Genomic DNA, 22361 nt, shown 5'->3' with positions numbered 1-22361 from the left:
CAGTAAAGCTCGGCAATATCTACAATATGCAGCTACTAAATGAAGCCCTTCAGAAAAACAATGACAATTTTATTACCTAAATCAAATTAAATCAAATATAGACAAACACATAATGTCTTTGGCTGTTGCAGTGTTTGATTGTAATGCATAGGGACAATATTAAAACACTTTGGTCTGTAGTTGAAGTTGGCTGCCATAATTTGGAGAAAACTAAAAATATGAGAAAGAATCCATTTTTAAACTTCTCAAATAAGTCCCTGAGACAAACTGATGCCCATAAATTTAAGGTATAATTTATTTTTCTAAAATCTGTCTGTCTGATCCATATGTCCATATGTGCATTGAAACAGTTTTTTTTGGTTTGCTGTAATTGTTCCTCCGCTCCAAACTGGCCTAGGTCTTCAAAAGTGTGAGTCTGACAAATCAAGTGGACAACTTGAAAGATGTACTTGGACAACTTGTCCAGATTTGTACTTAAAGGAGACAGCCTAAAATACAGGTGTGAAACCTCCCGTGGACCATGGTCCGAACTAATGGCTTGTTTTCTGGTGTGAAAAGATTTTTGGGGGGATAGTTCAGACTTTCAGACTAATAACAGGAAGTCCTGGCAGGCATTTCTCATTTCGTCCATCGACTTTATAGAGTCAGTTGGAAAAAACTTACATTTTCCTCACTTTTCAATTATTTTCCAAGAGGATGAAAGGGAAGGGAATCAAATTGAACTGAATAGCTCACGCAGGTAATAACGACATGATGTAGGTCATAGCTATGGTTCTTTACTGTGAAAACATAAACTTGATTTGGACTTTCAGGTGTGAAAGCACCCTAAGGGTCCCATTAAGAACCTTTTTCATCAAAAGAATCCTTCTTGGAGGGAAGAGTATTTCAAGAATTGCTGAGATCCTTGACAAATTCTTTTGTCGGTCAAACTCCCTGGGTGGGTTCTACATAAAACCCCTGGAATATAAAAGGGTTCTCTGTAGAACCTCCTGGGCAGAGCTTGAGATCAGCCGACGGGTCTGGGTCGGGTCAGGACATATTTCTCACATATTTCATGGGCTTATGCTGTGTTTGGGCTATACTATATTATTATTATTATTATTATTATTATTATTATTATTATTATTATTATTATTATTATTATTATTAATAAAGTTTTTCCAGTAACCAAAAAGGCTTCTCTTATGGCAAAAAAAGCCCTTTGTGGTTCTAGTTAACACCTTTATTATATGGCGAGGCAAACAATTACAACAAACAAAAACTATTTCAATGTTCACATAGGCACATAAGCATAGTTTTCAGACGTACTTGAAAAAATGTGAACTTATCCTTAAAAATGTCCTAGTGTATTAAAAAAAAAGGCCAAGGCTCCAGTGACAGGTGACGTCTAACTGGTTTTATGTGGGGAGACTGTGTCACTGATTTTGGTTTTGCAGTTTTGGAGAAATTCAGCTGGTCCCGATGTGCTGCTGCAACTAACTTCAGCAAAGTCACAGAACAAAACATTTCTAATTGTATTTCTGACTCACGTTAGCTCCCCACAGAAAACTAAAGCTAACCAAACAAAAAGCAGAAGTCTTTATGCATTTGACTCCTCATGGGATCAATCAAGTGATGCAGAGAAAATTCTCCATCCATCGCCCAGGAGAGACCAGCTCTGTGTGAGGAGACAAAGAGAGGCGTTCCTCTCTGGGATGATGATGGGGACAAATCGACCCCATCTTGCTATCTTCTGTGTTTTATCTGTGTGTGTGTGTGTGTGTGTGTGTGTGTGTGTGTGTGTGTGTGTGTATGTGTGTGTGTGTGTGTGTAAGAGAGGACTGGTTTTGATGGAAGATAGCTGATTGAATGGGAGATGGTATTAGACTGCAGCAGCCAGCTATCTGTGCCACCCATCACTTATCTCTAACTGCCTGATCGGCTGCCCCCCCTCGTCCTCGTCCTGTGGGTAGCCGGCTTTGGGAAACTCCTTTGTCTCATTGGCCGGACGGGCTTCCGGGGGGGTATGGCGAGCCGAGTCGGGGTTGCTCATTGGCGAGTGCTGCCTGAGGTGGTGCAGGGGAGGGGATGAGGATGAGGACATGTGCTCAGGAGAGCTGCGCTCCGATTTGATGTTGAGGTTGAGGGAGGGCAGATGTGGAGAGGTTGAGGAGCAGGACTGGGAGGGGAAGGAGCACCCTCCAGTGGACATCCTGGAAACAACAAAGCAAAGACAAAAGACGTGTATCAGTTTGCAGATGCAGCCTTTGAAATATATCCAGGGTTATAGATTAAATAGTTGCAACAAGGATACTTTTCCCCAAATATAAACAATATGTTATATTTTATGGAGAAATTACCCCATATGTATTCACAGATTTATTTTCAAATTATTCTATACATACATTTTACTTTACACTGATTTTATTTTATATTTACATTTACATTTTTTATCTTATTTTTATGTTTTAACTTATTTCATATTTTTTTTTATTGCTGCTAGTTGATTATTTCTTTCTTGTATTTTCTCATTTCTTATTTCATTTTAATTTTCTTTTCCACTTTATCTTATATTTATCTTTATTTTATTTTACATTTGTCTATTACTTATTCTGTTACTTACTCTTATTTTATATCCTCTTAATGTTATTGAATCTTTTTTATTATTATTATTATTTCCTTGCTTTGCTTTGATTTTGTTTCTCATTTTGTCTTTCTATTTTTCTTCATTATTTTATCTTTACATTTTGGATTTTTATTTTCTGTTTTTTTGTCTTTTTTTATTGTTATCTATATTTTTCATCCCGTTTCTTTTGATTATACTATTTTCTATTTTATTGCTATTTTTTGTATTTCTATTTTCTATTCTAGTTATCAGCACTGTTGTTGATGAGAACATCATTGTCTTCTGAAGCCACGTAGTTGATGATGACCATCATTCTGAGCTACATGTATAAAACGTGACTGTTGTTAGTGTTGCTTTGTTCCTGATGAAGATCTGAATGATCTTAATGTTGCACAGCAGGAATGAAAAAAAACATTGCTGGAGCAAAGAACAGAGCGCAGATTCAACTTTCTACCATGATTCCATATTTTATCCACCACACAGAGGAACCATATTACGCATTAATATCCTCACCCTGGGCTTATATGAGGCCCATGGGGCTCCTGAGGCTGCCAGGGGTTCACTGCTCCTCGCTGTAGACTAACAGAGTGATAAAAACCAGGTTGGCTGTACTCTGGAAAGAAAGAAAAGACATGGGTATAAATTAAAAGATGAAAAAGGCCACAAAGATAGAAGTTAATAAACCAGAATCAGTGAATTATGGGATATATTATCTTCACTGTAAAAGTATAGTTTGACATTTTGGGAAATAAACGTACTCGCTTTCTTGCTGAGTCTCCGATGAGAAGATTGATGCCACTCTCACATGTGCACTGTAAGCGTGAAGCTACTGTACAGCCTGGAGCAAGTTAGCTTAGCTTAGCACAAAGACTGGAAACAGTGGGAAAGAGCTAGCCTGGTTCTAAAATACACAAATTTACATTCTATGTGTTATTTGTTTAGTTCATACAATCAGGAGTTATGGGCGGGGCTATTTATTGGAGTAACTTCCTGTAAATCTTGGTGTTACTATGAGGCTGGCAGACATCTACTGGAAACTCTTTGAGGTCATGACACCCGATCCAAAAATAGTCCTGCACAAAACATCGGGTAAAACCATAACTTGTGATTTTTGCACCTGCACTTTTGTACATGTGCTGGAAGATAGATTTTGTTTCCTTTGGACAGAGCAAGGCTAGATGTTTTCCCTTATTTCCAGTCTTTGTGCTAAACTAAACTAACCAGCTGCTGGCTGGTATCAATCCTCTCATTTAACTCTCAGCAAGAAAGCAAATAAGCTATATAAACTATTCCTTCAAAGTACCTTTTCATCTGTCTTGGTTTGTACATTTGGCACTCTTATGGATTTACATTCACCCTAATCAACTCTGCTATGGTTTCTGGTGCTGCTGTCTGCTGTTTGTCAGACGGATTACAGAAAAGCCACCGGTCAGATTTCCATGAAAAGCGATGGAAGGGTGTGACACAGGCCAAGACTCATGAGTCAGATACTTATTTTTCACTTGGTGTATAAATGCAACACATCTTAAGATCCAGCAGGAGCTAGTCAAGTTCAATAAGGGCAAAACAATTGTAGAAAATGATGATTCCATATCACAATCCACATTCACAGATACCTGTAATCCCCTGAGGTCGCCTACACATGTACTTGCATAAACTTCATACAGAAAGCAGTCGTTATGGAGCGTTTGGGGAGAGTGCTTTCATGGGAGAACCGGTGAAATTGTAAAAATGCATTTTTCTTAAAATAAGGTATGGCTACGGAAACTAATTACATCCTTACTCACATCCAAATGTGAATTGTCTGCACTCCACAGAGAGATATTAAGTTAAAATGTTCAAATGTTACACCACAAGAGAATAAGTAATAATATAATTTGGATATCACAGGAGAGTGGGGCTGGAGGCCTTGGAAGAGGCTTCTAGTTTACCACAGAATAGATGATACACAGCAGACATACCAGAGGCTCCAGGAGAGGGGAGGCCGTAGCCCCCCAAACTGTGACCCAGCAGCCCTGCCTTGCCCATGGCTACCATGGAGCTGCCGCCGTGCAGGCCCTGGTACAAGACACCCCGCTGATGAACATGTAAAGAGAAAGAGTCAGACTGAATCTCTCGAGCTTGTAGTGACACAGTGACATCACTATATTCATGCTGCATAAAATATGAATATCAAATCTGTGAGAGGCGAGAGTGAAACCGCGAGACTGTTTATCTGACTTTGCACAATTAATTATTCTGACCAAAATCACAATTCTTCTGCAAGCATCTGTTTCCCATGATGCTAATGAAGCCCCTTTGAATTAAATGAGTGAATTAAACGGAATAACATCTCCCGTACATCAGTTCAGTTTTAGAACCATCCGTTTGCACAGTATGTTAGATTCACTGGCATCTTTTCGTGTCAGTCACACTGGATTGTAACAGCTACTTACAGCAGAGCTGTGGTTAGCACGTGTGGCCCCCATGGCCTGATTAGCAGCCTCTCCTCGCAGGTTCTCCCCACCCAGGTTCAGAGGAGGAGGGCTTTTCATGTCCAGAGCTCGATTCAGGCTGCCGTGGGAGAACACGGAGTAGCCGATACCTATGCAGCGAAAGAAAGGAGCAGGAAGTGAAAAGAGATGTGAGAGGAATAATTAATTCTCTGTGATGCGTTCATCACCTCCCTGTTTCTGCCTACAAGTGCGATAAAAAATGAACTTCTTCTTTTAGTTTGACCTTTGAGTTTGTATCTCATCTCTCTGGGCCAATAGGAAGCTATTGTTCGCAAGTACTGATTAATCTATAGTAGATTCTATAGTGAACTGATCAATGTCAATTATTAGAAAGACAGTAATAATACATTTGAAAACACCATGATGTCACAGTGCGTCCAAATAGTTTCAAAGAGTGTAGAGGGGGTTTGACATGACTGGCAGGTGTGATACTTTCTGTACAGAAACCACAGAACTGGTGACAGCCGCTGTCACACTCTTGGAGGGCCAGTTTCACAAACAGACCAACTTCATGTGTGGATTTGTGCGCACACACACGCACATACACACACACACTTCCTGTTCACAGCCAGCTGCACAGAAGGTTGACGCTACACATGTGAATTTACAGTGAGCATTTAGCAAGAACCTAGAAGAATGTTTGGATTTTCAAACTCCAAGTGTTTATTCACTGCTCAATATTTCAAACTTATGGCAACAAACGGTAAATGGACATTTTTAGTCAGGGGAGAAGGATTAATTAAATGGCAGGAATCATTTTCTCATAATGAGAGTAATTTTTCAAGTTGTTTACATTTTATTTCAAATTGATGGTCATGTATAACAGTCCACTAAAAAACATAAATTATGTTCAAAATCGAGGTCAAACTTTACTTTTCTCTTTCTTAAAAAGTGCCACTTCAGGCTTCAATGATGGTATGTACTGTATAGTAAAACACACATTATAATGATGTTACTCTCCACAATATGTGAAATGGTCATTTTCTTACAATAGTCACAAATTGTTCTGCAAATCTTTCACTTTGGCTGGGTAGCACCAATAAGGATTCAGTTTTAAACCCAGTTAAATCATGGTTTCACTTTCAGTTATGCTGTACTAAACTTGTAACAAAACTAGTTTAAGTTTTTAGATACTTTTTTTTTTATCTAAATCTAGACTAATTTTTTGTTATCTGTTTGCAAAACCTTTAAAATCCAGTTTAAAATGGGATCCTGTGTTAACTTTAATCTCATACTTTAACTTTTCAAATGGCTGCCTTTTTGACATGGACAGAATAAAATAATTACATCACGCCATTAATTCAGCCAATTAATGGCAGCCAATAAAGAGCAGCCAAAAGTTTTCACCACTCTTTTATACTTAGTAAGTCCCAACAGCACTTGAATTTATTTATTTAATTATTATTGATTTATTTAATTTTGGTAAGCAAGGATCTCTGTATTGATTAAACTCAGATGAAATTTTAATCCAATAAACTAGGATTTACTGATAAAGATTAGTTTTTAATTGTGAAAGAGAGCTCTGCTTTATTTCAAATCCAGATTTAATCATTTTAAATCTAGTTTAGGTAAACTCTGATCATCTCTTGGACTAAATTGGTCTTCGTTGATCCAACCCTGTCTCAGTGATTAACATAATGCTGGTTATGTTTCACGCAGTAGGTCCAGTCTGCTCACCTGAGTGTGGAGACATGAAGGCAGTGTGTGCGTGTGGTGCAGCAGGGCTGGCAGAGCCTGGTCTGGAGCTCAGAGGTTTAAAGCCCGGAGGCCTGTGTGACACCGTGCTGGATCCAGAGGAGTTTGGGAAGCCATTCTCACAACCTGCAGACACCAGGAACTGGGCCTCTGGTGAGAGGAGCGATGGAGCCTGAAGAGCAAAATCCAAGTGTAATAAAAGTCCAAAAAATGTTAAATAAAATGTATAGAATATTGTGTTTTCATTAAGATGATGAACAGAATTCACACTGAAACACATGTGTGGTCATGCTTGTGTGTTGTGAAAATGCAATAGCAGAAGTGTGTGTGGACTGACATAGAAGCGCTGGCGAGCCACAGAGAGATCCATGCCCTCGCTGAGAGGATATTTATCTGTGGCCACCTGCATGCTCTCCTCACTGTCGAGCTCTGAGCCTTCAAGACCGAGGCCCTTCCTACGCAGAGTCTGATACAGAACAGAAAGTGCACGTACAAAATTACCCACAAGGAAAGCATGAAGATTCAAACGAGCAAGACAGACATATGAACTTTTTATAAAAAGTTGCAACCTGAAATTCATGTTCATGTTTCCTGCCCCCGAAAAATGGCTAAATTATTCTTTATCGCTGTTTCCTTTAATAGCAGCTTGGACATTACCTCCAGTATGTCCGTGTTGGTGCGACTCTCGTGTGGCTCACTGTACTCTGTGTACTTAAGCAGCACTTTGTCCATGTCTGTGCTGGCGTACTGGAACAGACGGTTGGTGCTGTTGAAGATGATGAGGGCGATCTCACAGTCGCACAGCACGCTCAGCTCATAGGCCTTCTTCATCAGACCAAACTTACGCTTGGTGAAAGTCACCTATGGCAAAAAAACACACTCAGGTTGGAAGAATACATACGTCTTATAGATTTAGATTGATTTACAGTCAAAAACATAAAAAAAAGTTTTGGTATTAATTTGAATAGTTCTGCAGGATTTAATGAATTTGTTAGACACATAATCAGCCTAATATAAAAAACCTTTTGTGTGATTTAATTAATGACTACTGCCGTTTAAAAATAACATTTAAAAATGGAAAAGCATAACACACAAATCCAAAATGATTACTTGCAAATACTAACAGTGTTGACAGTCAAGTGTATTTATATAGCCTAAAATCACAAGTTTGTCCCAGAAGGCTTTACAGCGCTGTCTATCCTCAGACACTTAATTCAGATAAGGAAAAACTTAAAAAATAAACAAACCTTATCACCAAAAAGCACTCAGTCCTAAAGATCAGATATGAGAAACAAATCGTACTCGCCGGCAGTCTGAGCAGTTTAATGTTTTTCTTGTTGCCCACACTGATTCCGTATGTGTAGCTGATGTGTTTTTTTCATACTGATGGACATATTAATAGGTTACCGGTGTGAAGTGAACGTTTCTCTCATGTCACAGTTTCACCCTGACGTTACTTCAGTCTGTGGCAACGAAAAATCTCTGTGACTTCTAACTGTGAATTGACATCGAGATTATTCTGTATTTATAATCTGTCTCATCAGATTTATCTTCCCTCAAACTGATAAAAGCTACTTTATTGTCACATCTATTTTTCATCTTTAACCATTTCCTCCGTCCCATTCCATCTCTTAGACTGATCGGTTCACTTTGTTCAAATATAACTTACACTGTTAGATCTTCTAGTTTTTGTTATATTTACTGCGGTGGATTCATCATATCCTTTTGGCAACAGAAAGCTCTAACTTTCATAGAGTGACCTAAGTTCCCAATGTTGCATTTTTACTCATTTGGCTCCAATTTGTCCCTCAATATGGAAGTCAGAAAATTACCATGCATGCTGCGATTACTGTCAAATGTATCTGTGATCCCACTACTGTCTTTTATAATTTGTGGTATTTTCTTCTCACAATCTGGCAGCATTTAGAGGCTGAGCTGCAAAACAACATTTTAAAGAACTGTTAAAAAAGTATAGGGTGTTTTTATTATTTTATTCAAGTTTGCTGTTTGCACTTCCTATTGTATTTATCTGTCCTTTAATTTTATTTTGTTTTTCTGACTGCTTTTATTGTATGTGAGTATCTGTGTCCGTATTATTAATTATAATTTCTGCATAGTTGCACTGTTTTGCTTGTTTGCTTTTATTGCTGTATATCTGACTTTGTATATGAATTGTATTTTAGCTGCTTTATTAACTGTGAAGCACTTTGTAACTGCTGTGCTAAATACAGCTGTGACCATTTTGTTGCATGTCCTGCACACGTTTTGCACAAAACATGAGGTGCTGATGTCTATGTACCGTACCATAAATATAACTGCCGCAAACCTCAAGTAACATTTCTACATTTTGGTTCTTACTCTGTATAAATAAACTGTTGGACTTTGACTCACCTGTCTATTCCTTTGGTCCAGAATACGAGAAATTTGTATTTTCTTTCTTCCCATTTTTTTTTCTGCCGTCTCACACTCTATTAAACACCTGTAAAAGAAAATATAACAATGTTATATTAGCAGTAAGGTTGTCAAAAGTATCAATACTTCGATATTTTTTCGATACCACATTTAAAACAATACTGGTTAATTATAGTTTATTGTACATATTATTTATCAAAGTCCTCTTTCAAGACCTCAGTTTAGTTCTTTACTATCCTGCCTAATTCTGATATTGTGGCAACTATGATTAGCAGAGAACAATTTGTTTGCGTCATCATGCTGCAGTTGCCATCTAAATGTCTTAATAAGCATAAGTATTTATTTCCGTCCTTCCTTCTCTGTTTCAAAGAACATAAAAGTTGTTGTGTGAAAAATGTTCTTTGGGTATGTAGTGGCCACAGTGGTTTATTCTCCTGTATATGCATTTTACAATAGCAACAGGACAAATATTCATTGATGCTTCTCTTCACGCTCATGTAATTCTGGTGGGAAAATGTCATCCATTTGGTTCAAGTGACTCAAGTCCCATCCCCCTTGGTAAGGGCAGGGTGTTTATTTTTACCACCATGAGGCGATGCAGTCTAAAGTTAGAGCGGCCCTCGCCGGGCCAGCAGTGCACGCAGTCTGACACCCCCACAGTCCTGGTTACCCCCGGGCCAGCAGCAGCACAGTGCTCGACTTCACCGCATAGCCCCAAGAGACAGGGTTAAAAATACAGTCGATAGCTCCTTTTAAAGGTTCATCAGGCAATAGCTAAAACCAAACAGTGGAAGGAAAACGGTGTGTTTTTGAAAGACGGCTGCAGCTAAAAGCCACCCACTCGTCTCTCATGCAGAGAAAAAAAAAGCAGGATTCAGAGGGGCAGGAGGAGAAGGCATGGATGGATTGTGGTCGGCTTGAGAATGTCCATTTTTGAGACACACCCGCTGTTTTTCTGTTTCTCTTGGTCGAGAAACCCCCCCTGTACTTTCCCTGTCCCTGCAGGAACATATAGAGCTGGACACTAGAAAACTATACATTATTGCTCTTTGCATCGTGGAAGACAACCATAAAATTTCCTTTGCTGCAAAAACATAAAGCACTAAATCAAATGCCGACATAAATTAGCTCAGTGTGTGAGTTATCTCCAGTCTACACTCTACTATCAGTCAGATGACTGCATTAAGTGGTGGTCTGACTCCTCTGACCTGACTGTATAGTGCTTCTCCAAAGCCCAGAGGAGTTTTCACTGGTTTTTCCCCATAATACTGGACAAGTAGTGGACTTCTCTATATTTAGTTCCCTGTCCCTCCTGATGGTGCCTGAGCGGATATGGCGCCTGTGTTCCCACGACCCCTAAAGTGCCCGCTGTCCCTCAACGTAAGCTTGGCACACAGGCATCTGGGGCATTTCTGGAGGAATCCACCTCTTTGCCCTCATTATTACCTTATAAAGTCCTGTGATATCCACTGTGCTGAATATACAGCAGAGACAAGACACACTTCGACACTGACAGCTGCGGATGAACCGGTCTTTGACACTGTCTCTATGGTAAAACGTTGCACGCTGCAGACATCTAGATTTAAACGACCACATTAACCAGTGTTGGTTGGTCCAACTAACAACTTGACTACCACAAAGATTTGAACTCGGATGAAGCTGTTCTGTTTTTCTGCCTCAGAAGTGAGAGAACTTAACCTAACATTGAAGCACGTTAATGGTGAGAAGAGAGGGAAGTGGGACATATGCTCTAAACAGGGCAGAAAGATCTTTATCTCAGAAAGTTCCTCTCCTCTAAGATATAACCGAATGACGACCATCACCGCCACAGACAGGCCTGTTCAAATGCATGACTAGCTGGGTAAATATAGCTGCACCTCCAGCCAAACGGTGCAGAGTTAGCTATAGAACAGCATGTGGTTTATAGGTTTGTCGAAAAGCCTAAATGCCGAGACGGGCAGGAAAAGCCTGGCTGGATGTTTTCCCGCATGACAACTGCCATTTGAGGTCTGTGAACGCACCACACACCTACAGTCTGTGACCTTTCATCTCTAAGGTCAACCCAAAATGTGGAAATTCAATGAAACTGCAGATCTTTTCACCTCTTCGTGCTGTCAGCTGGTCCCAAAAGTGCTATCACAAGCTGCAAATGTAAAACAGAGTCGCCGTGTGTCCTCTAATAGTGCAATAATTGCACACTTGCACACTTGCCCCTGGGTCTCAGGCTTCTATGGGGAAAGACGGCACCTTTGTCAGACGCCTTCCCAGAGGCGAGACAGTGGAAAAACCTGAGCAGAGAGGCACAGCAGCTCTGCGCTCCTGTCTGACATACCCTGGGAGCCTCTGTCTGATCACTGGGGACCTCACTGGGAAAACAGTACACATGCACACAAAACTAAAAGCATCAACAGACGAGACGAGTTTAATAGGTGTGATCAGTTGTGATGATCATCAGTCGTTGGATGTTTTTCTTGCTGCAGTGAACTGTATGCATGAATGAGAAGGGGAAAATAAGTAGGGCATTTCTAGAGTATTGAGGGTTCTGCTTCGATGGTTTTCCTTCCATGAGTCATTCAGAGCACCATGGCTTGAAAATGTTTCAAAAACACGATAAACACGTGTGAGAATATTAGCCAAAAAAGCTAATGGCTTACTCTGTGGTGGCAGAGCAGACGCCAGTCACATTTTCACCATCACAGAGGTACATTTGCAGTGTTGGTTGTTAAATATAAACAGGGTTTCTGTAGGGTTCAACAAATTCAAATTAAGACTTTTTAAGACTATTGTGGGCCTATTTCATTTCCATACTGGCAAAAAAAAAAAAAGTTCCATTCCATTAGTGTTTATTGGTTCTATGTTGGTTCATTTTGTAGTTGTTACAGTGTGATCAATACTTTTTTCCCCAAAAATAAGACTAAAGTTAAATCCAGCTTTATAAAATTGACGCTAACTTCATAAATTAATTTTTAAGACCTGTTAAAACTGTATTTAAGACATTTTAAGAAAAATTCAGAAGATTACATTTTAGACTTTTTAAGGACCTGTACAGGCCAGATTATTCAAGAATGTAGTATTATCAGTTTCCGAGAGTTTTAAATACTGCAACAATAATGCATGTTCCTGCACAACTGCTGCTGTAAAATACCATCTTTCATACTTTTCCTTCAGTCATGTATTGATTATAGCTTGAAAGCCAACAAAGAGATGAGCTGTGCCTGCATGACTGCTGCATTACACTCATATACTGAAGTTTAATTACAATAAAATTGGTGTGGCGGTGTGTGGATGACACCTTACTGAGCTGGTTCACAGTTGTATCTTCACTGTTTTAGTCATGTTTGTCACATCAAAGTTCCATGTTAAGATGAGAAAATGTGAAACCAGGCCCTAAACTGTCTCTAAAAATAGAAGACTGCGACCAAATTTTGCGCGAACCAAAACAGAATTCCTCCCAAACCCAAGTTTAAAAGGGCAAAAGCCAAAAATTTCAACTTTGAAACGTCGCTGGGACCATCTAATCCATTCAAATCAAAACTGAAACATGATTCAAAATGAGGAGTCCCCTGCAGTGACTCCTCATTTCAGAGCTAAAGAATGTCATTTTTCTTTAATAAAGCATCAGTGCAGCAGGATAAACAAGTGTGTCCTCTCATTGTGTGTGTCATCTTCAGGGTCAGACAGTTCATGCGCTCACTGGGCCTTTGCAGAGTAATGGTGAGGAAATATTTGTCTAATTTTAACAGGAGATAATTGAATTGCCTTGATATTTTTGATAGAGCCAGAATAGCAGGAGTACATGAAGGCCTGAGGAGAACATTTGATCTTTCTATGAATAGAGGGAAAAATAGTTTTTCATGACTTTAGAAAGTTGAGATGAGACACACCTCAGTGACAACTGACTGCTCTTTTTAATGCAATCAGACATTAAAATCGTTACAGAAACTAATATCTTGAGCCAATGAGTTCATGCTCCCCAAAACATTTTATTTTATTAATATTAATGCATGAGACAGAGAAGTCAAGTGATTGAAAAGGCAACAGGTTGATGAGCTCCGTCTGTGCTGAATGGACTCAAAGAGCCTAGATTCATTTTGCACGGCATTTAATAAACAAAAACTGCAAAAATACATGACTTAAGGATGTCTGCGGATAATTAGACCTGATTGCTGACGTCACTGAAAATAGACAGTTTAAGAATAGCCCGTCTGTCCCCGAGTTGCCAAGCATCACTGTCTAATATAGCCTCATCTATAGGCTGCTCTCAATAACACAGTCAGCAACAGGTACTTTAGCTGTGTCACAAATGTTGGCACAGAGGACACCCCTTTTGAAAAACAACAGAGATATGAAACAAATAATAAACGCTTAAAAAACACAAACAGCATCTGCTCTCACCTGCTCTCGATCTTCTTCTGTTTACCTCCGAGTTTCACGCACTTCTTGATCGCGACCAGCCGAACAGGAAAAGACGCAGGTAAGAAAATTGAAAGAAAAAAAAAAAAAGCACAGATGTTCTCAGTGAGCAGAAGTCTCTTCGCCTCGTGTGCTCGTGATGTGCAGATATTCACCTGGTGGCCCTGACAGTAATCGGATGGTTCAGGACGAGCGCTGCTTTCCAACAGCTGGCAGCTGCAGCCCGCCTCTCTCTGACAGCACACACCGCCTCCTGAGCGGTGCCATTGGACGCGCTCCTCCGCCTCCCGCCCGTCCGCCTTCACTCCAGACTGTCAGCGCGATCACAGCAGAAGTTACGCTGCATACGCTTATGTCTTAGATCCGCAATACCGAGCGAACAGCGACCGTTTCATAAGGTTTAGTCTCAAAAGAGCCTTTTCTTTTTGAAAAAAAAAAAATAGTTTTGATTTTGTGTTTTCATCAGTGGAGGGGTGGGGAGTGACAGAGGGCAGTGGAAAATGCTGTCTTGTGATATACTATTTGCATATTTTCTATTGAAAACAAAAGAAAAACACCCCATTAGGAATGTGACAGTATACTGAATATTATACTGTCACGTTATCACTATAAAACTGTATAATAACCTTCCAAACTGTGACAATATCTACAGTGATACTTAGTGGTTATTATTATTATTATTATTTTATTTAATAAAAATACTGCTACTGACTGCTTCATTGTTTTTGTACATATGAACATAATTCAATGTATGCCAGTGTTTTTGCACATGCAGGTCATAGGAGGCTACTTTTATTGTTTTCATTAAAGAGGGAAAGCAGAGGCACTTTAAGTTAAAATGAATTTTATACAAATAAATAATGCACTACACATTATATTTATTATTTAATTAGAAGAGTGCACAGCTCCACCAGGCAATCTGAAAATTATATTTGGATGGAACTCCTTTGTAACCACCAACACTGTGTTTAGTATTTGTAATGAATGACAGTTATATTAATTTTGTAATTTAATTACGTGTCACTAGTGGCATGTACATAGTTACTCTCCGGCACTGCTGCAAAATTTCCTATTAGAAATTTGTGTAAAATTTTGTCATAATTAGTGTATGAATTCTTGAGTCTTGGCCAGAAACATGTTTTGAGAGGTTAGAGTGACCTTCGACCATCAAAATCTACTTCATTCATTCTTGAGTCCAAGTGGACATTTGTTCCAAATTCAAAGAAACTCCCTCAAGGCGTTCTTGAAATATGTTCACAAGAATGTGGTGACCTGAAAACATGAAAAAATAAAAAAAATAAAGGCTGATGGGTCTAGTAGTATGGGAGCTTTGTTTTGGCCTTGATGGAGATAATTATTTTGTTTTATTACTATTATTCTATTTTGTAAAAGGACCGGTACTGACTGCTGCATTGTTTTTTTGTTTTTTTGTTTTTTGCAAATGTGCAGACATAATTCAAGCATTAATTGCCAAATCCAATTTATGTCAGGTTTTTTGTTTTTTTTGTTTTTTTGCACATGCAGGTTATGGCTGGCCGCTTTTATTCTATTTAATTAAAGAAGGAAAGTAGGAACTCTTTACATTAAAAGGAAAAATGAAATGATAAACAAAAAATGCTGCACAAATCAGATTTATTATTTAATAAAGGTTGTTGTTGTTTATTAAAATCTTTGATAAATATCATATTGTAAACGTTTTATCATGGTGTTATCACACTTTTTGGGATCATTACATCTCTAGTCCACATATACATATCCTCCAGTATATAATCTTTATTTCAGAAAATGTTTGGAAAACCTTGGTGAATAACATGCAAACATCACAGTTATTGGCCATAACACGAAAAAGTGTAAATGTGTAAAGAAAATATAACTAATTGTTGTAACCATGTTACAACTGTCAAAATAACATTTAAACATTATTCAGCTGAAAAGAAACCACCTACAGCTCCCTTTTGGATTCTCAGCTCAGACTCATTGTTGATTTCAGAATCAGTTTTTAACATCTGTTAATGAGATCAGTTCATAGGAATGATCACAGACTGAGGTGAAATACTCTTGTGACTCAATTTCATCTTTATCAGTGCTTGCAGTGGACTCAGGACACAGGCCACCAGCTGTATGGAATAGGGCACCAATGTGCAGAAAACTGTGATGCACCACATCACCCTGGAAAGGCCCCCTAGAGGGCACAGCATTGCATTACTTTTACCTAGCATGTTGGGTTGATTGTACTACCTAATATGATGCTCAAAGTAACCAAACATTATTTTTTCTTTTGACCCAACTTATTAGGTTGTGTAATCAACCCAACCCAGCACGCTGCACAGTTACAACTCTTTGCTGATAACCCAGAATGCAGATTATGTACCTAAAAAATTAGTCTCACAGTGGCGTTTCTGCAGTTTTATGCCTGGGCACTGGCAACAGCTAAGAGCCATTATGGTTTTGGGGTGTCTGTCCATCTCATTCTTGTGAACTTGCTATCTCAAGAATGCTTCGACAGAATTTCTTCAAACTCGGTTAAAATGTCCATTTGGACTCAAGGATGAACTGATTAGATTTTATTGGTAAAAGGTCACTGTCACATCATGCCCAATGGATGCAATATCTCAAGAATGCCAAGATGTAGTTTCGTCAAACTTATCACAAATGTCCACTCGGACTCAAGGATGACCTGATTAGAATTTGGAGGTCAAAGGTCAAAGGTCATCTTTGGCTATAACTCAAGAATTCATATGCTATTTATGACATGAGTTTACACAAATACCTAATAGGATAAAATGATGAGGTGAAAGTCGAAAATATTCAACTTGCAGAATTTCTAAAAGCATTAATATATGCAGCCAAGCTGAAGTAAATTTCCAAATCTTTTTCAGTGAAAACAGTACAGCTTTAACCATTTACATAATCTCTATACTCAGGAGTTTAAAATATTAACCCACTTAATTCAACTCTAAAGTGATAGTTAATGAAAAATTGAGGTCAGGTGGGCCACTTACTGTTTTATGTGGCTGTTAAGTACATTAAAAATCTGAAAACTGTCAAGTGCCAAGGAGCAGTGGTGGGCTCAGGCTGACAGGGGTGAAAAAAGTTTTTTTTTTAAAAAAAAGGGTACCAGCTGTATACAGTGGAGAACCAGCAGGCTGAAAGTTGTGATGCTCTTTATCACATTTTATACACTGGAACGACACCGAAGGGACCTTAACATGTTTCGTCCACTAGAAGGGCACCCTGTAGGGAACCGCTGTCTTAGACATTTGGGTCGCTCTAGAGGACATTTTTGCATTTTTCCTCCACTAGAAGGGCACTCTAGGGGGCACTGTATCATGTTTTGGAGGAGCACGTTGCCACTGAAATGAGAATAGCTGGCCTGGTCCACCTTAAAGCTAAATCCACCTGGCCCCTTTCATCAGCGAGCAAGACACGATGTAAATTATGTACCTTTAATTACAGGCATGCAGCATGATTTTAGGGTGTGATGTGTGAAATTAGAGAAATTACTCAGGGATTTAATTGAAATTTTAAAGCAGTTAGTTGCAGCATAGTTACAAAACAAATTTTTGCATCTCATTTCTCTAAACATTAATTACGTTCTGAAAGAAAATGACTCATGGGTCAATTTAGTCTTGGTCCACACTGAGTGCTTTTTAATAATGGATCACTGGATCAATATTTCTTGTTGTAGTTAAGTCTTAATAAATAAATAATAAACATTGTCCTGCAATAGCTCTGTACATCAAGGTGGCCTTCAGGTTCAACAGACTCTCCACCAACTAAAGCACAAGGTTGAAGTATGTCTATGTCCTTTGGCAATTCACAGATCCCTACAGGTTAATTAAGTGTCTTTTAGTATATCCATATGTTCAGTGTCTCAGTAGCATCAGTATATGATCTGTTCGCAGTTGCCCCCCCCCCTACATCGTGGCTAAATTCTGCTGTTGCTATGATTAGATCAGTCAAAATGCATTCCAGTTTAATTTGGTTATTAAACTGAACCCTGACCGAGGCTGTGAACTGAAACTATAATTGTCATTTTGTCCACCTCTGTATCTACAGGCCCGTGGGTTGGACAAAATTACAGGAGCACCTGACGACGGGTCACAACACCACAAGTTACAGCCCTAAAAAAGACCAGAGTTCAATCAACATCTCTCTGACAGTCTCAACAAACATTGTATGATATTTATTGCTGTTATTGTGTTCACCCACTGTATATGTACATATATAACATAAATAACACAAATTAATCAGGAATACAACTATTGTATACAACCTTTCTGTCTGAGTGCAGTGAGTCCAAACTGCTGCACAGTCGACTGTAAATTTGCTGTTATTATGTATGATTATTAGCAATCCCTGGGTATCAGTACTGAAAGTGAAAGGGGTGACAGAGAAAAAGGGAAAAAGGAAATAAAGTGCACAGAAAAGCAAAGCTAAGACACTAATGGAAAACAGACATGCTGTCAGCTTAATAGATATATTTAGAGGTAATAAGTGAATCACTGCATGGCTGCATTATTGACTATTTTTGGGATGTGACACAATGTACTCCTAAAAATAATATAGCGGGAATTTATTAGCACAGATCATCTGTGGAAGTGTGGACAACAACTCTGTTTCTCTCTCACACGTACACACTGGCAAACATATCAACACACAGACACAGACACACAGAGCTATACCGGCACAAACACACACTTTGAGATCCCCGAGAGGAAACTCAAACTGTGCATCTGATGCAATAGTTAGCAACATCCCTGCAGACTGCCACAGCCTTTACCTCCAGGATTCACCTGCATGGGTTCGTCGAGCCGACAGAGAATAGTGCAAACGCTGTAAATACAGCAAGCTAATCACCTGCAGCTGAGGGGAAATGATATATTTCCTCACTGTGCTGTCTATGCAAGTGTATTCTTCATAGATTCAGACTGGTTTGTAGCAACAAATACTAATTTAATCCAAGATGAGTTCCAATCAGAGTTTAGAAAAACTAGATTTAAAATGAGTAAACCCAGATGTAACAATAAGCACAGCTCTGTTGCATAATTAAAAACTGATCTCTGTTTAGTAAATGCAAGTTTGGTGATTTAAATCAATACTGAAGGTGCTGTTAGGACGTAGAGAATACTGGAGAAAACCAGAAACTTTTGGCTGTTGTGTTCCTTAGCAAAACATTACATCATTAGTTAAATTTATATAAAGTTAGATTGTTTTATGGCTCACTAAAACATTAACAAAATGTTACTTTGTTTGCCTGCTATTACCTGCTGCTTATGCTGTTTCATCAGAGAGGCTCTAATATTTCTTCCTTTGAGAAAAACTTTTTGACTGAATTTTCAACTCCAATGAAAGAAAGAAGAGTCTCATCATAAAACTCAATTTTCTTGAGTTTATCCCTCAACTTTCTCTGAGGAACTTGATTGTTTTGCCCAACCCACCTCAAAAAGGCAACCATTTTTAAAGTTAAACCTCCTCAAGTGTAAGTTTAAAGTTAAAAGTGGATAACAATTTAAACTGCAGTTTAAAGTTTTGGTGCAGCAGAATAAAACAGGTTTAGAATAGAAACTAAACTGTGGTTTAAAGAAATGTTTAAATGTAGTCTTTCTTACTTTTAAGGTGCTTTAACAGTTGCGCAACATAGTTTTAAAATAAACCATGATTGAATCAGGTTTAAAAATTGATCCTTACTGGTGCAACCCAGCCTCTATCTAAACGCTGTGCGAGCTCTGTCAAGCCGGAGACTGGAAGCTGAATTGCAACCACAGTTATTAAATATTACTGATAAACACATAAGGCAGGAGGCATTCAGCAGAGAGTATATAGAGAAACATAAAGGTGCCTCTGAGAAAGTTCCGTATCGAGTCCTTTTTTTTTTTTTTTTCATTTTCCTGAAACTTCTCACTTCTGCTTTTGACAAGATCAGCCTCGACCCTTTTAGAGCATGTGGTGAGGCTGCCGAATTCAGAAATAGCCTCCCTGGTCAGTGTACATGTGTGAGAGCAATTGTTCACATTGTGTACCTTTATAGCTACAGTCTTATCTACATCTCAACAGAATAAGGGTTACACCTTTACTAACCCCCCCTGCAACGCAAAACCCCAACCTCTAACAGAACAATAAGTCCTCTGTAACACTTACTTTAAGTATGTCAAGGTGTTCGCTGTCCAGCAGTGGTTTATATGAAGTGAACACTGATGCTACTAAATCAGACACATATTGCTTTGGAATTGACTTATTACATGGTTGCAATGTGTACATTAAAAATAAGCCAGTATATAAAAAATATAGGTGACAGTTTAGGCGATTGTAAAAGAATTGGATGCAATGAAAAAAAAAAGTGCATCCCTGGTAAACTGTGCATATTTCCACAGCGAGGAGAGAAGTGAGAAGTTAATTAGATTCTGAGAGTCTGTGGAGCTGGACTAAGAATAAAAGAAGTATTCTACAATGAAGAGGGGTTAGTTAAGGTAGCTGCTGCTGCACATTCCTCAAAAGATAGTTGTAATGAACACCTGCCAGGGTCTAATGTTGCACAGGGACAACTTCAGGACTTTTGGGGGCTGATTTAGCTTTATTCTATAAAGTGTATGTCTTTTTTTTTTTTTTTTTTGCTTATTTCTTTAAGAGTTAGACAGTAGATAAACAAACAGCCTGTCAAAAAGAGTTATAATAATCCTTTAATCACTTTATGAGGATACCAGGATACATCTGAGCATGAGAAGTAGGCTAATCTTTTTCCAAAGACCCCCTACATACCTCTAAGGCACTCTCCCATGTAGGTCCCTTGGAATAATTTTATGTAGCCTTTTTAACACTTCTACTAAGTTATGTGAAAGAACAACACAAGACAAATGCAATAGAAAGACATTAGACATACTGTGTAGATGTAATAAAATATTTGCACCTTGTCAGCACAGAATAGTCATGATAGAGGGATTCTGCCCTCTGGTATAACATATATACAGCACCTGCATTCAAACCTAACAGTGACAGGACCAGTTTCATCCCCACAGCTGTTAGGCTTCTTAACAACACATTACACATTCATAGACTCACCAGAAAGCACTGTTCTTTTTTAAAAAAAATGGTCTTTTAGGATCCCGTTTCTACCATGGTGCTGATTTTAATTTTAAGTTCATTGTTTTGTTTGTTTGCATGAATGAATTTTCTTTGGTGGACAGTAAAGAATATATGATCTAATCTAAACAAAACAAATTCAAAAGATCAATAAAAGGTCAAACCTGGGAAATTAATATGATAGAGAGAGCTGGTTTCTACCATTAATGAGTGAATTATGGATGACATATGATGGGATGAAGATATACACATACAGCATATATTTATTAAAGCTATAATATGCAACAATTCTACATTGAAATGTCCAAAAATGTTGGATATACGCTCTGATAATGGCCTATATTTTGTTGAGTTTTGTTGAGTAGTGCACTGACACGTGCCAAATGTTTTCAACAATGGTCAGACACAGTTGAATTTTGTCAAAGTCCTACAATTTTGCTGATAACACAATTATCTCAAACTACCATGGGAAAACTGCAAGGCCTCACAATTTTATAGAATAACTAGCTCCCTCTTGAGTCTGTTAACATAAAGCTGATTGGCCAAAAGAGCCCTGAGGAAGAAACTGAAGGTGATAAATGGTCTAAAATTGGGCCTGGGTGTGGTAAATATATGAGAGAAGTGAGGGAAAAGCTTACACAATATAAAGTACTGCATAGATATTATCACACACTGTTAAGACTCCACAAAATGAAGGTATTTAACAATAATATGTGTTAGAAATGTAAAACAAAACTTTCCTGTACTGTATATGTGAATGTAGTTTGGTCAGACCACTTTGGATTGAAGTGTTAGAAATTTAAGTAGTTGTTTGGTTCAGAAATCCCTTTAAGTCCAAAGTTGTGTTCACTGGGGGATCAGTCCCAAATACCAAACATATCCAAGAGTGCGATTTCTGTTATTATTGTGGGTTTAATGAATGCACGCTCAGTAGAATAAGTGGTGATCAGGAGGATGGAGTGTCTCCTCAGGACTAGTTCTGGACTTACATTAAAGTGGAACACTGGTCTAAGTGATGAAGGCTTTGCTCTGTGACTGTGTGATCCTGTAGTGTCATGTATGAGGACATACTGTGTGTGACATTTTTTCTCTGTTGTTTTTGTGTATTTTTTATTATTCTATTATTCTTTCCATATTCATTTATTTATCTGTTTATTTTTCTTCATCTACTGGAGTCTACTTCCATTAAATAAAAAAATGTACCTTGTGTTCCTGAATCCTGAAAACAATAATAATATATGTATGCTATGTACCAAGCCTTTCAAAAACTGATGAAAAATGTTACTGACAAAAAAAACAATGGTCAAACTCAGAGAAATACATAATTTATTCAAGGTAATGCTGCATTGTCCTACTAGTCACTAGTTGCTATAACTTCCGTGAATACATCAGATACATCAGAGGGTGAGTGAGAGAGTCTAAACATGACTAAATTTAACGTGACTATATTACCTCGTTCATGAACGTGAGTCACATCAGATTTTCATCTGCAGAAATGGTTGTTTGACAATGAAGAAAACAACTCCCATGATCCCACACTGCTTCAGATGTCATCGAACTCCATCTTTTGTTATTTCTTTGATCTGAGATCATTTTTTTTCACAATATTTTAAATGAATGAAAGTGAAAACCTTCTCCAGACCCCCCATCCAGTAGAGCTG

At 38.4% G+C, this 22361-nt stretch overlaps 1 protein-coding gene across 1 annotated transcript; it reads right to left on the bottom strand.

Moving 5' to 3' along the window:
* Positions 1 to 299: 299 nt before the first annotated feature.
* mef2b (myocyte enhancer factor 2b) lies at positions 300 to 13864 on the bottom strand. The gene is made up of 9 exons (XM_084722885.1): positions 13603 to 13864; positions 9187 to 9274; positions 7453 to 7656; positions 7133 to 7261; positions 6778 to 6967; positions 5041 to 5189; positions 4567 to 4681; positions 3119 to 3218; positions 300 to 2192 (listed from the first exon to the last, which is right to left on the bottom strand). The coding sequence occupies exons 2-9, from the start codon at positions 9238 to 9240 to the stop codon at positions 1880 to 1882; spliced, it is 1254 nt and encodes a 417-aa protein (XP_084579011.1). The 5' UTR covers positions 9241 to 9274; positions 13603 to 13864; the 3' UTR covers positions 300 to 1879.
* Between the last annotated feature and the right edge of the window lie 8497 nt (positions 13865 to 22361).

This window comes from Lutjanus erythropterus, chromosome 7 (genome assembly GCF_056507025.1).
Source record: "Lutjanus erythropterus isolate fLutEry1 chromosome 7, fLutEry1.hap2, whole genome shotgun sequence".
NCBI classification, from domain to species: Eukaryota; Metazoa; Chordata; class Actinopteri; order Lutjaniformes; family Lutjanidae; genus Lutjanus; species Lutjanus erythropterus.
Note: the sequence above shows the minus strand (reverse complement) of the source record. Positions and strands in the feature narration are given on the sequence as shown.

Coding starts and splice junctions, on each gene's coding strand:
- mef2b (XM_084722885.1), bottom strand. CDS start 9,240: ATGGGAAGAAAGAAAATACAAATTTCTCGTATTCTGGACCAAAGGAAT. Junction 7,657..9,186: donor TGGACCAAAGGAATAGACAG/GTGAGTCAAAGT, acceptor TTTTTGCCATAG/GTGACTTTCACCAAGCGTAA. Junction 7,262..7,452: donor CCAACACGGACATACTGGAG/GTAATGTCCAAG, acceptor GTTCTGTATCAG/ACTCTGCGTAGGAAGGGCCT.